This window comes from Protopterus annectens, chromosome 3.part1 (assembly GCF_019279795.1).
Source record: "Protopterus annectens isolate FY-2018-M chromosome 3.part1, PAN1.0, whole genome shotgun sequence".
NCBI lineage: Eukaryota > Metazoa > Chordata > Ceratodontiformes > Protopteridae > Protopterus > Protopterus annectens.
This window is the reverse complement of record NC_056732.1, coordinates 1,073,856,737-1,073,871,394: the sequence shown is the minus strand read 5'-3', so window position 1 is coordinate 1,073,871,394 and position 14,658 is coordinate 1,073,856,737. Positions and strand designations below refer to the sequence as shown.

At 41.4% G+C, this 14,658-nt stretch overlaps 1 protein-coding gene across 1 annotated transcript in view; it reads right to left on the bottom strand.

Moving 5' to 3' along the window:
• Nucleotides 1-1,304: 1,304 nt before the first annotated feature.
• The window catches only part of MYD88 (MYD88 innate immune signal transduction adaptor), a 328,345-nt gene continuing 314,991 nt past the window's right edge, over nucleotides 1,305-14,658 (bottom strand). Inside the window, exon 5 of the mRNA XM_044067207.1 lies at nucleotides 1,305-5,220. Within this exon, the coding sequence (XP_043923142.1) occupies nucleotides 5,066-5,220 (155 nt within the window). The 3' untranslated portion in view covers nucleotides 1,305-5,065. The remainder of the gene's footprint in view (nucleotides 5,221-14,658) is intronic.

Genomic DNA, 14,658 nt, shown 5'->3' with positions numbered 1-14,658 from the left:
TCCTTCTATGTGGCCATTCTAATTACAAAGGGGTTCTCATCTAGAAATAAAGAGGTTATAGTGCCCCTCTACTCGTCACTCATCAGACCCATCAGAATACAATGCCCCATTTGGGATGTACCTCACAAGACACTTCCAACAGCTTGAAAGACCACAAAAGCACCTCACCAAGAGGATTACTGGCCTCAAACATATGTTCTATGTAGCCCGACTGAAAAAACTCCAGCTGTACTCAGTGGCATATCGCTTACTCAGAGGTGATCTCTGCCTGACTTACACAGCCATGTCCAACTCAGAATTGATGGACTTGCTCCATCTAAAGAAATCCAAGTCACTGCAAGCCACACGTTCTAGCGAGCTAAACCTCACCACAACAATAAATAGAACATGCTGGAGGGATAGATTCCTGTCACTAAGACTCCCCATGCTTTGTAACAAAATTCCTAACTACATTAGGCAGAGCCCCCTCACTAACACTCTTCAAAAGAAGCCTTGACGAGTGGATGGGTAACAGAAAGTACACCCCTGGGATCACTTCATTGGCTCTGCTTGACAGAGGCTCAGTTAATTAATCAATGGGGCGGCGAAAGCCGACACACTCTGGCTAGGCTTATAAATGCCCTCGGGCAGATAGCCTAGTACCTACCTATGAACCTATTTTCCTTGCCCCTTGTAAACATTATGAATCTCTGATAAATCACAGAGGATTATGGTCCCTCTCAGAAGAGGATGATCGGGCAGTGGCATTGGGGAGCTCAACTGTGTCTGACTTTTAAAAAGTGTTCATCATTATGTATAATATTCTTCTCTCTTCCTTGTGAAATATTAGATTTCTCTGGTTTTCTGCTACATCATTAATTCCAACTTCAGAGAAAGTTGAGACAGCGGGACGGGGATCACAACTGCCTAACTTTATATAACAAAACCAGGAATGCTTTTTATTTTTCCATGCCCCTTGAAAAACTTTTGATTTTCTGGTAAATCACTGATGACTACAGTCAATCTTTGAAGAGACTGAGAAGACAGTGGGGAAAGGGGCGAGTGAGGGGGTCACAACTGTACCTGACTTTGCAAAGTGTTCTTCATTTTGTATCAGTTTTTCCTCTACTCATTCTAAAAATTGATTTTCTGTTAAATAAGTAAAATTAAGTCAGTAAATAATGGAATGGCAAAGTTAAATTCAATGTAGTATTGATACACCTCTCAACTTTTCAGAATTTTGCAATGTCTTTCTTTGGTAACTGTAGTAAGTTTATTACTTTTCCATATTCTGTGAGGATTAATGAATGTGAACTGTTAATGAGTTGTTTTTTTTTTTTTTAGTTAAGAGTACCAGGTTTGATTTCTTCCAGTTCCATTTGTTTACTCTGTGTTCAGCGTTTTTGGCTTACGTGGTTAACAAAGATTATAAAAAAAGACACTGATGATTCCAGTCAGCGATACCAAACGTCAGAATTGTTCGGAAAAATACGTGTCGACATCAAACCTTTTCTATTAACTTTAAGTGAACTATTGTAGTGGTCCCTGATTTGGGGCCTTTGTGCCCCCTACCCATACATTGTCATACTTGTTTGGAAAATGTATATTGACATCAAACCTGTTCCATTAACTTTAAGTGAGTTAGTGTAGTGGGCCCTGATTTTGGGCCTTTCTAACCCCCCCCCCCCAATCTGTCTCAATTTGTGCTTTACTGTGCAAGGTTGAGAGAGCAGTGTCTGCATTTGTTTTCAAAATGAAGTGCCATTTCCCCCCCCTCCCTGGCTGTTCAGCATGTCAGAGTATACTTTGATATGTAAATACTATCTGTGGGACAGACTGCCTTTACTGTCTATGCATGTGTGTGTGTGTTTTCAGTAATAGGAAGGCTGATTAAAGCTTCTTCCTGCATTTTTAACCTTTTGTAATAGTTTGACCGATATACTCGGAAAACTTCCTCATTTTACATCTTTTTTTTGTGTTCATTGTGAAATATATGACTTTCTAGGCAATAATGGCAGGCATCTGAGTTTCAGATGTAATACCCTTCAGAAAATACATGCTAATGGAAAACCTGCTCTACTACTGTCTCTAAGTATATGAAATATTTACAATCTGTTCTAGGTTTTGGTCTTTGTTTTCTCACCCAGTTATTTTTGTTTTATCACTCATTCTTGGTCTTAAGTAAGATGCACAGAGCTATCAGGAATGCAATTTGAAACATCATGTGCTATGATACCAGGCCTGTACCTCTGTTTTTGATTTTTAGGGAGAAATAGTTAATTGCAGTAAACTCTCAATTAATCGGCACCCATGGGGATTGGTAGATGCCAGATAACTGTAGCTTCTGGTTGTTTAAGAATTACTTTTAAAAAAAGGCCTGACTGATACTGTACCCTATTACTATTTGTTTGGTTTGACCTGTTCTCAGGTTGGGGAGTAAGGGAATTTATTCCTATCTTCCTTTCCAAACTCTAAAACTCTAAAACATAACGTATGTTTCTGCAGGGTGAAAACAGAAAGTGCAACACATGAAAATTGTACTGTATTTCCTCGATTTTTTTTTGTCGGTTGCTTGAGTTCCAAGGGGGGGGGGGGGATTTTTGTATAATTCTTTGAATGATGCATGTGGAATATGCAAAGACTGCATATTTGAGAGAGAATTATTTCTACTTTCCCCTCTGTTTGTGTGTGAGCAACATTAATTATCAAATAGTAATCTGCTATATTTGGTATGGGGGGTTGAATCCATGTAATTTACTGACTGGTATGTATGTGTTAGGTTAAGTGTGAATATTCTTCTATAATTTAACATTCCCTGCATATGTTTTCATTTGAGTGAGGTATTTACAAACATAATTACAGTCATTACAAGTTAGATGAGTCATTCTGAATTAGCATGTTTTTGTTGAGTGAATGCTAGAATTGTGTTATAGTTGATCTGCATAACCAATTGCTGAAGGGGGGGTTGTTTCAGACAAATTTTTTCTATGCATTTCTGATACTGTTCAAGTTTTTCACCTGTACTTAGCTTGCGTGTGGTAGAATTGATGTGCATGACCAATTGGAAGTGGAGGATTATCAGAATTACATTTTTCTTTCTCTTCATCTTCAGTTGTGACACAGATCAGTTCCCTTCACCTGTACTGATGTTGATCCCCCCCCCCCATCTGCTCTGATGTTTTTTTTTCCCCAACTATAATGATGTTGTTTCTTTTCCCCGACTGTACGGATGTTGGTTTCTTCCCACCTGCACTGTTTTTTTTTCCCCCTGCCTGCACTGATGTTCGGTTTTGTAATTATAAACGAAGGCCTTGGTTCAGTACTTCTGATGTTTTTCATTTTATCTTCTGGCATTTGTCATAATAGGTTTTTGGTAAACCTTCATCTAGATTTGCACAGTTATAACATTTTGAAAACTGCTTTCATGTGCATTTCCACTATTATATTTGCAGTGTTGTAGCAAGGATACAATTTGTTAATGTTAAACTTGTAAGTTGCATGTTTAAGTGAATCTGACACCACCAGTGTTAGTTTTTTGTTCCATGACTGATGTGCACCTTTGACTATGGTTGGTATAGAAATCACATTATGGTGATGAGTCTCCCCAAACCTGTCAAATACGGTAAGTGCCCCTGAGCTAAAAAGGTTGGACACCCCTGCTCTAGATAAAGGTGACAGTGGTGGCTGTAAACAATAACAGAAGACTTTTACACAATGTGCTGTCTGATGGAGATGTTACTTTCATTAGGGGCATTCTGCTAAGATTTAATCCCACCTTCTTTTTTATTACAAGCAGTTCTTTCGTTCCTACCTAGAATGGCCAGTCTAATAAATCCGGTAATTAAAAAAAATGGCACAACACAAACTTTTTCACTTACAAGGGTAATACATGAACACACCATGCTGCCTCAAAACTGTAAAATCCACATGTACACGGAATAGCCATCAAGAATTATCCCTTATCTGTACCACACTGCTAACTGTTCTGCTCTGCCGATGGCAGCTTTAGCTACAAATACTGACATACATGGTTGACATAACATGTGATCAAGACAAATCTTGCTCTTACTTTTTTAAGCTCAAGATTTTCCCTTCCTCTGCATAAAAATTGCTTATGAAGAGAAACAGAAACTGGCTCATGTTCCCTCCACCAACCACAGATGAGTAATAATGATCTAAAATATTAACATCCTTTTTGCTAATACAACAGAATGTCATTTTGGAATTTCTACACAAATGCAGATGAACAGCCAATAAAAAGAGCTGATGTAAATATTTAGTTGTTTCACTTTCCAAACGCTGGATTAGTGTCACTTTCATTTCCCTTACATTTGGTTCAATCTGCTCTCTTAATTATTAAAATAAAACTGCAGACTGCACTGTTTTCCACACAATGCAGTGATGTCAATGCGACACTTGGATTTCAAACTTGCCTGCAGTGATGCTACAGAACAAAAATGCTGGAAAATATATGCTGTTGTACAGTTTGGCAAAATAATATATATTTTTCTACTGGGAAGTTAAATCATTTTTTTCCTAAGAATCCCACTACTGTTTTGAATGTTGGAATGAATAAAAGACATTCACATACTGATCTACTCACATTTTGAAAAAGTAGAACCGACAACTGGTGCGAACTATTGATTCCAAACTTCATGCACAATGCCTTTCTACAGTAGTTACAGCAACAGTTGTAATGTACACTTGATACAATTTTTGACATTTTATATAAACATAGAAAATTATTTTTGTGAATATAACCTAAGTTGTTTATACTGTTTTCACTGTTTTGTGTAGTCTGTCTCATAAAAGTACTTTTCTTTAGTCAGGGCAGCAAAATAATATTGGCTGTATCTGTCACAAATTTGAACAATACCCTGGATGGTATGCGAGAATGCCTTAAGTTGAAAAAAAGGCATAAACTTTCTTCAATCACAGGCTCTCCTGACTGAAACCCTTTCAAAAGTCACGCTCAAAAAATGTAACAGCTGTTTCAAATTCATAACTGCTACAGAGTACATCACAACTAGAAGTCTCTTGAGATAAGGTATGGATGCACATGAGCGTACAATTGGGCCTCCTCCATTCAGGGAAGGGACAGAGCTTTTGCAAGTCTAGTCCAGAACCAAGCTTTTGTGCACTCATTGGTGTAATCACACACTGTGATGAACCGCAAAATACTGGGGAATGTTTTCTTCATAGACTTGTACTTGACAGGAATAAGTCTCTTTTGACGAGCACCTGCAAGAAAAAAAAAAAGGTCAGAAATGTCAACAAATGCAGGAACATACTTCAGGGAAGATAATGATTACTACACTCTCTCAGACAGAATAACTTCTCAAGCTCCTTATTCAGTTCTTCACATCTCTCCACAATTGCCTTATGTCAGTATTACATATTTCTGAATTCCACAAATGTACACGTCTCACTGCCTCCTGTGGAACAGAACTGCACATGCCCACAGCTCATTCTTCATCTAAAATACGATAATCCCTTAAACTTTAAAGAATTCCTTGAGTTATCGGAGTACTTTTGCCACCCTCTCCGACATTCTGTGGTACAAATACCAAGCTCCTTTAACACCCCTTCAAAAGGGTCATAGTACAGTCCCAGAATACCTGAACTTGCCCTCTTCTAAACAGTCTCCAACTTGTTAGTGCCTCTGGCAAAGACGGTGTCTACAAAACTCTATATAATTGTCTAAATAAAGCAGTGCCCCCAAGTGTCTACAGGAATCTTTCCTTACTGTTATGTGTTTTCCTCCATTATTGCTTCTACATACTACTTAAGAGTTTCACTGTCAACTAAAATGACTATTTTGTGGTTTGTTCTGTTCTCTTGCTAACAAAATGTATCCAAGTTGTGCATTCTTTCCACTCATACATTTCTAGACACACTGCTTGTACTGAAGCTAAGCTGCCCTTTCTCCAAACATGTCAAATTCTTTCTCATGCCTTCCACTCCACCGTACATCAGCTATTCTCTGTCATAAAGAAGAGAGGCAGACACTTCTTTCAGTCTTTGTAATCCAGCTAATGCAGACAATAAACAGTACAATGCCACACTTAAAACTGTACTCTCTCTTTTTTTTTTTTTCAAAATAACTTCCAAATTCCCATGGGTAAACCAGCCTAAAACGCCAACTGGTCTGCCTCTATGGTTGTGTTTTTTTTCTTTCATTTAAGAGGAATTACAAATGCCCTTTCTCTACTTTTCACTAATAAATGGAATACCAACAGTCCCCCCTTAGCAGTTTTAGATCTTTCTGTTGAATCTCACCATACATTACTGAGGTTTACAATTCTTTCAGGACTCTCTCTCGCCTTTGAAAGGACTGGTATCTCCCTTAGACAATACTGCTATAGTGTTACTTTGTTGCAGTGTCTTTTTTTTTTCTTTCTTTTTATACTGTACGCAAAACTCATGCAAGTATTACTACTGCTACTTTAACCAGTTTCGGCTGGCCAGCCTGTAGTGTAGTGTCTTGCCTTGGCTGCCAGTGACCAAGGATTACCATCAATTTGAGCCTGAGAAGTTGGGGAAACAGAATTAAACATGTGAAGGTCAGCTTTCCTTCATTTGAGATGGCTGCAGGATATACTACTGGATGTATGGACTGTAGAGGTAGTAACAGCCATACAGTCAGCACACGGTCAGTTCACAAAGTATTAGCACCCATACTGCCAAATCACCTTTCCCTTGTACAGATGACACCAAGGCTTTCAAGGTTTTAAAACGAAAGTTCAGTGAAGGCTATATCATAGGATCATAGCAGTTTACTAGGCTATTGACCCGGAGGTCATTTTCAAGCCTAGCTGTTTCATCCCAATGTAATACCACAGGTACTCTATTCAATACCCAGAATTGCACTTAGTAATGACTGCCCATTTCCAAGAGGGTTGTGAGCTCTATCCCCCAATAAGAATTTATGGTGCCCCATCCACTTGTCCAGGTTCCTTCTGAACAGTGTCATAGAGGTGCTCTGTTTCACATGAATTGGTAGCCTATGCCAAAGATGCGGCTGTTGCTGGGAGACAAATCTGCCCCTCCAACACATCCTATTCAAGTTGCAGGCCACATTTAGGTCCCTGGAATGGGCAAATCTAGTCCAGTTTTATTTACGATGTGGAGCAAATTCATTAGGTTTGGGTCTGAGATTGCTCTGTAAGCCAGTTTTACATCTCCCCTAAGAAGTCTACATGATATAAAGTATAGTAACAGGGACTTTAGTCAGTCCGTGTAAGGCACGTGCTGGAGTCTCTTGATCTTCATTGTTAGAAACCTCTGAGGTCTCTACAATTGCTGCAGGTGCTTTATATGGTACATGCAAAAAGGGGTCACACACTCAATTATGGGTCTGATTAGTGACAAGTATACAGGGGTTACAGCCTCCTTTGCTCTAGAGGCGATGCCTTTACTAATGAAGTGTGCTATGTAGAAAGCCTTCCTTACTACAGCAGACACATGGTGATCAAAGTTAAGGTTGCAGTCCATCTGTGATCCCAGATCCCTTACCACTTTGTAGGTACTTAGGGATTGTTGATTTGAAAGCATGAAGGGGCATTATTTTTGCCAAAGGGAATGATGATGCATTTCTTTGCATTCAGTTTGAGACTGACAAAGACACCAGTCGCTGGTCTGCGTAGGTCCCTCTTGTAATATACTGACATCATTTGAGGTTTCCATAATTGCACCTAGTTTATAGTCATCCACAAACTTGGTTAGCCACAACCCCTTAGTTATATACTTTTCAGAAGTTCAGGCCAAAACTAACAGTGTGTGTGTGTGTGTGGGGGGGGGGGGGGGCAGCACTGAACACTGTGGCACCCTGGTAATGACAGGTCCGCTGGTTGATATGGGAATCACCACTTTGATACTGTGTGTCCGGTTTGTGAGCCAGCTGGCAACCCATCTTACAACGAAGGGGGATGCATTCAGTTTGCTAAGTTTGCTGGTAATGCCGGAGTGTGGATTGTGTCGAAAGCCTTTGCCAAGTCGTTATATGATGTGTGCACAAATTTGCCCACGTCAATGACCCTGGTCACATTTTCGAAGAAATCCACCAGGTTTAACAGGCAGGATCTGCCCCTGATGAAGCCAAACTGGGTTGGGATCCAGGGCTTGGAGGTCACCTACGTCTTTATTAATGAGGTCCACATTGATAAGTTCCATGGCCTTACAGATGAGACTGGCCAGACTTATGGGTCTATAATTCCCTGAGTCTGTTGCTAGGCTACCTTTCTGAAGGAGAATAACTGTTGCTGTTCTCCATTACGCAGGAATACATACTTCCTGTAACAGTGAATGCCAACAGATCATCACCCTTCCACCTTCAAGGGAAAAACAACTGGATGGGTAGCCTCAAATTCTCTTCCTGGTCTAGTCTATCTTGTGTTGCCTTCCTTGAGGCTGGAGGGCACGTCTGAATATGGGTTATTTGCTAGTTTGTAATAGTCTGTAGAGTGCTTTGTACCTGAATATGAACTATATCAAATGACTTGTCATGAACCTCTCTATGGTGGTTGGTCTTGGGCTTTCCTTTTCTGATATCCCCAGCTTTGCTGGAACATACCATAAAACCAATATTCAGGCAAGAGCACAACCACTCCCTGATCTGATCAAATCTACTAAGTGATCACAACCTGCAAAACAAGAAACAATATACATCTACTGTACACCTGCCTGACAAGCAGGAAAACCCATCTGCAGCCACCAGAGAGAGAGAGAGGTCACCATGACACAGGGGGATGGCATTAGTACACCAATTACAAAAGGATTCCTCACAGGTCAGCTGTTACAGAAGCCATGTACAATACTTGTGTGCTTATAAGATCAGGTTTCATTTCAATGTAGTTTGTTAGACAAAAACAGAATATTCTCTTTGCACAAGTCTAGAAATGCAGCCATATCAAAAGCAAGCCTTCACATTTTGCATGCAGTTTCAATGAATGCACTTTAAATCAGTAAAAACAACTTTCAGTCAAGAACACTGACAAGGATAAAATGTCCCTACAGAATGTGCAGTACATTGAGTACAAACAGATCTGTTTAGATGGTATGAGGCTTGGGAACCAAAGTTAAAAAGGAATGCAGAAATGTACAGGGTTTTGATATTATTAGGAGATATTTCAGACAAGGTAAGTTCATTCGGACTGATCCACAAAAAGTCACTGCAGTGCAGCTCTCAGACGTTTGGTACAGACACTTGACAGTGAGTGCAGAAGCCAGATCAAATATCCAGTATTACAGACTATTAATTATATTATTCAGGAGAAAAAGAATAATTCTGATTATAATGGGTGCAGAAGCTACAAACATATAGTCTACTTCTGTTTATCAGCACTGTTACTGCAGACAGTAAAGATTTGATTCGGATACTGCTAACATCTACTTTCATTGTAAATAAAACATTCTTAACTGAACTACAGTGTATGCAGACTTTTATTCTGAAAGGTACAGGAAGATTGCCACATAAAGGAGAGACTTCATTTCAGTCTCATTCTTGTTTCTTCCAGTTAATCAGTTAATTTGGTATTCTACAGTCCTATCAACTCTTACAGTGCTCAAAATAACAGCTGATCCATCAATTAACAATCAGCTGTAACAGATGTGTACTCAGCATAACGGCTACCCTGTGAGGTGGACAAGCCAACCTTACACAAATGGACTATGACAGAGGGAATTGGGACCCCTAAAGGGAAGCTCCTTGTAGACATCTGATACAGCAGTGATGGGTTACAGAGACCAAATCTGCACCATTGCTACCCAAAAATGTGTGCAAGAGGGTTACTGGCCTCAAGAACTTACAGTAACTCACAACCACATAAGCCATATATACAGTCAGCTCCACAACAGAGGTATACTCATTGACGTTCCAGGATGATACCAACCTTAATCCAAGCCCAGTGGCTTCACAACAACAGTAAAGTACAGTTGTGTACACTTACCATAAATGTAGATGTTCAAGTGTATTCACTGTTGCAAGCATCACATTTGGGTTATCTGTTTGCAGGTAGCCCTTAGTCGGCCTGATTAACAAAGTCTTGGGTCCTGTGTCGGCTGCTGTCCCTTCTCCCATGATGGCAGGTCGTCAGGGGTATAAAACATGCACCCAATGCCATTACATCAGTTTTTCTTGCCCCAGATGTCAGCTGCCCCCCTAATGGGAAGCAATTAAATATAAAAGTACAAAGATATACCTCCAATAAAAAAGCAAATACACCAAACAGCTTTTAAGCATAGTAAAGGAAATAGAGGTATAGTCAAAAGAAGTTAAGGGGCTGGAGGGAGGGTAACCAGGACTACAACACTGAATACACTCGAACATCTACATTTATGTTAAGTGTACACAACTATACTATGTTCTTCATGCTTCACTGTTGCAGTCATTACATTTGGGTAGATTCCTAAAGCTATGGCTGGGAGGAGGAATTTACACAGCATTAGGGCCAGCTATAACGCCCTGCAAGACTGTAGTGGCAAAGTCAGCTCTGGATTTAGAGAAAATTGGAAAATGATAATGCTTGGTTAAAGTATGTAGAAAACTCCAGGTAGCAGCGTCTAGGATGTCCCTGGTAGGGACACCTCTGAGAAAGGCTGTAGAGGTAGATGCAGCCCTGATGGAGTGAGGTCTTATCCCCATGGGGGATAGGTGTTCCATGGTGTTTATAGCAGAAATGAATGCAATGGCTTATCCATTTAGAAATGGTTTGCTTTGAAATAGCCTTCCCCTCTGCCCCTGCAGCAAATGCCACCAGCAGTTGTTCAGACTTCCTTTGAGGTTTAGTCCTGTCCAAATAGAATCTAAGTTGTCTGTGCACATCTAAGGAATGCAGTATCCGTTCCCCTTTATTCTGTGGATTGGGAAAGAAGGTTAACAAATGAATGGACTGATTAAGAGCCACACTGGATACCACCTTGGGCATGAAGGATGGACTAGTTCTGAGGGTCACTCTGTCCGCATGAAAGATAATGAAAGGCTCCACTGCCATAAGGGGCCTGTAATTCAGATACCCCTTCTAGCTGAAGTGATTGCTAAAAGGAAAGCTGTTTTCCAAGAAAGAAATTTTAAGTCTGCAGTAGCAGCTGGCTCGAAAGGAGGTAGAGTGAGTTTCTCCAAGACAAAGTTAAGGTCCCAGGCTGGGGTTGGAGCTCTCCTGGGTGGTCTCAAATTTTTGGCCCCTCTGAGGAACTGCTTGAGTAGTGGATGAGAGAAGAGGGGAGGTTTCTGTGTTATAATGAGCTGAAATGGCCGAGGCGTGGATTTTATTGGAGGAAAAAGGCAGGCCTTTGTGAAGCATCTCAGTTAAGTATTGTAAAATCTGAGGTAAACTGGGCGCTGCTGTGCTCATCCCTTGAGATTGGTTCCAGGCACAGAATCTTTTCCATTTTTCAGCATAAGATTTTCTAGTACTAGCCCTCTTTAACTCTAAAATGATATCCGTCACAGGTTTGCTAAGGGATGGTAAAGGAGAGATTAAGTAATTAGCCAGGCTGCAAGGTTCAGTGTTAGAAGCTGAGGGTGCAGAATCTGGTTCTCCTGCTGAGACAGCAGGGAAGGAGTCTGACGCAGGTGCCATGGAGATAACCATGACACACTGCGCAGGAGGGGGTACCAGTGTTGGCGCGGCCAGTCTGGAGCAATCAAAATCATCCTTGGTTTGTCCTGTTTGATTTTCAGTAATACTTTCGAGAGCAGAGGCAGAGGGGGGAAGGCATAGACTGATAGGTTTTTCCAGCTGAAGGACAGAGCATCCACTTTCCAGGCTTGTTTGTGGGGAGTCCTTGTGCAAAATTTGTCCAATTGGTAGTTCTGGGGAGAGGCAAACAGGTCTATATCTGGGCTCCCCCATTTGCTTGTCAACATTGTTGAAAATCCTTAGTTCCAGTTTCCACTCGTGTGGGTCCATGAGATTTCTGCTTAGTCCGTCTACCAGTGCATTTAATTTTCCTGGTAGGAATTGAGCCTGTAGGTGCACTTGGTAGCTCAAGGCTGTGTTCCACAATGCCATGGCTAGTCTGCAGAGGGGGTAAGAATGTGTACCCCCCTGCTTGTTTATGTACCACATAACAGTGGTGTTGTTCATCTTTACCATTAGTTGTCCTGGAAGAATGTGGTCCTTGAAGGCTGTCAGAACATTTTGTACAGCTAGCATTTCTTTCTGATTGATATGCATGTGCATTTGACTTGGGTTCCATTTGCCCTGCATGCACTTCCCTGCCAGGTGACCCCCCCCCCATGCATAGTCTGATGCGTCTGTTGTTAGGGTCTGGGCGGCAGGGGGTGGTGTGAAAGGTAGTCCCTGTTTTGGTGGCAGGCCTCTGCTCACCAAAGGAACTCAGTCTAGGCGTAGGCAAGGTATGATAGGAATCATTGTTTCCAAGTCTTGAGAATGCTGACACCATAGGCTTTTTTGATACCACTGTAGTTTCCTCATATGCAGTCTTGCATATGGAATTAGAAGAATGCAGGAGGCCATGAACCCCAAGGCTGGCAGTATTTGTCTTGCAGATAGCAGGGTTTTTGTGGCCACTTGTTTGAAGTAGGTTCAGGTTTCTTTGGCGTGAGGTAAGCCAACTGGGAAATTGTATTCAAGCTTGCTCCCAGGAATATAATTTGTTGACAGGGTACCTGGTGTGATTTGTTTTCGTTTATGGTGTACCCCAGACAAGTTAGAACCCTTTGTACAAAGGCCAGATGATTCAAAAGCATGTCCTGGCTTTCTGCCTGAATTAGACAATCGTCCAGGTATGGGTATATTTACATATTTCTTTGCCTGCAAAATGCAATAACTGGAGCTAGGCACTTTGTGAATACCCTGGGTGCAGTAGATAAGCCAAAGGGCAGTGCAGAGGACTGCTTTGAAGCGTAGGTATTTTCTGCAAGATTCCCTGATTGGGATGTGCAGGTATGCTTCTTTTAAATCTAGTGTTGCCAACCAGGCATCTTTGCCTAGCATAGGAAGTAATTGGTGAAGAGTCAGCATCTTGAATTTTGGAATCTCCAAAAAGGTGTTTAGAGTAGACAGGTCCAGGATAGAACGCCATGAATTGTCTTTTCTGGGTACCAGGAAAAGTCTCGAGTAGAAACCTTGTCCCTTTTCCTCTTCTGGTACCAGCTGAATAGCCCCCATGCTTAAGAGAGAAAGTACTTGTTTTTGGGCCTCTGCCCACTGATTTGGGGGTAGGTCCAGACACCCGCTTGGTGTTGGCAACATGTGGAAGTGAAATCTGTATCCCTGGGACACTATTTAAAACCCATTTGTCCTGAGTAATGAGTTCCCAATTATTTGCACGAAGAGCAATCTTTCCCCCCAAAGGGGCAGTCAGTTGACAAGTGCTTGGAAATTTTAAAAGAAAGTCATTGAGAAAGTTTACCATAGGGGTGAGTCTTATTCCCAGATTTGGAAGTGGAGGCCCCCCACTGCTTAGTTCTGTGTGTCCCCTGGGACTGAAACCTGGGGTTTTTGCTGTGTCTGGGTTTGGCTTGAGAAGACCTGGAAGGGGCTGGAAAGGACCATTTCTTAGAGGGCCAGTGCCTACTAAATCTAGGAGGCTGAACTTGCAAGAAATATTTAATAGTTTGCATAGATTTAGCATTATCTTCCATCTTTTTAAGAACTTCCTCAGCCTTGTTGCCAAACAGGCAGTCCTGATTTAAAGGAGCATCCAACAATTTAGCTTTAACATGATCGGGCAAAGACTGCTTCTTAAGCCAAACATGCCTTATGAGCACAGACAGAGTAACAGCAGCCCTGCAAGAGGTCTCTAATAGATCAAAAAACCACATTGCAAAGTATGTTTTCCAATTTGTTCAGCAGAATGCATTAAATCCTGTAATTCTTTATTTTCCACACAGTCAGGAATCAATATAATTTTCTGTTTAAGCAGTCCAATAACACGTTGCTGATACTTTAACATATGAAACTGGCAGTTTAAAGCCCTAATGGCCAAGGTTGCAGAATTGTAAACCTTCTTACCCCATCTATCCAGCACCCTGGAGTCTCTATCAGAAGGGATAGGATTTTTAGCAGTAGAAGCCTTAATGCCCTCGGGCCCCTGTGAAATAGTCTCTGGATCTGCAATAGGATTTTTTAAAAAGGAACTTGTGGGACTCAGGGACCCTGTAGCATCAGTCAGGTTTTCTGGGAGCAGGAGGCAGGGAATCAGGGGCCAAACTTGATTCTGAAAAAGCATCATCAACAATGTCTAGTACAGCAGGAATAGCTAAAGGCCTATGCTGAGGTAGGAGAAAGAAATCACTAAGACTCTTTTTTTGAATCAGAAAAATCCTAGCTTTCCCAGTGGAAATGCTCCCTTAGAGTACGCAAGGTTTCCCCAAAAGAAAAATCCTCAGGAGGGGAAGCACAGGGAATGAAGTCCTCTGCATCAGAATCTTCATAAGTAGATAAGGGCAAATCCAGATCATCATAAGAATCAGAAAAGTACAGTTTTGTACCTACCATAAATGTAGATGTTCGAGTGCTAATACAGCTGCAGTCATAACAGATGGGTTCTCCTGCCGTCAGGCGGGTCCTCGGTCGGCCGAATTCCAAAGTCTAGGTCCGGCGTCGGTTGTCGTCACTTCTTCCCTGTCGTCAGTGCGACAGGGGTATAAAAGAACCAGCCGATGCCATTTTCTTCAGTTTTTCTTGCCCCAGATGTCAGGTGCCCCCAGAA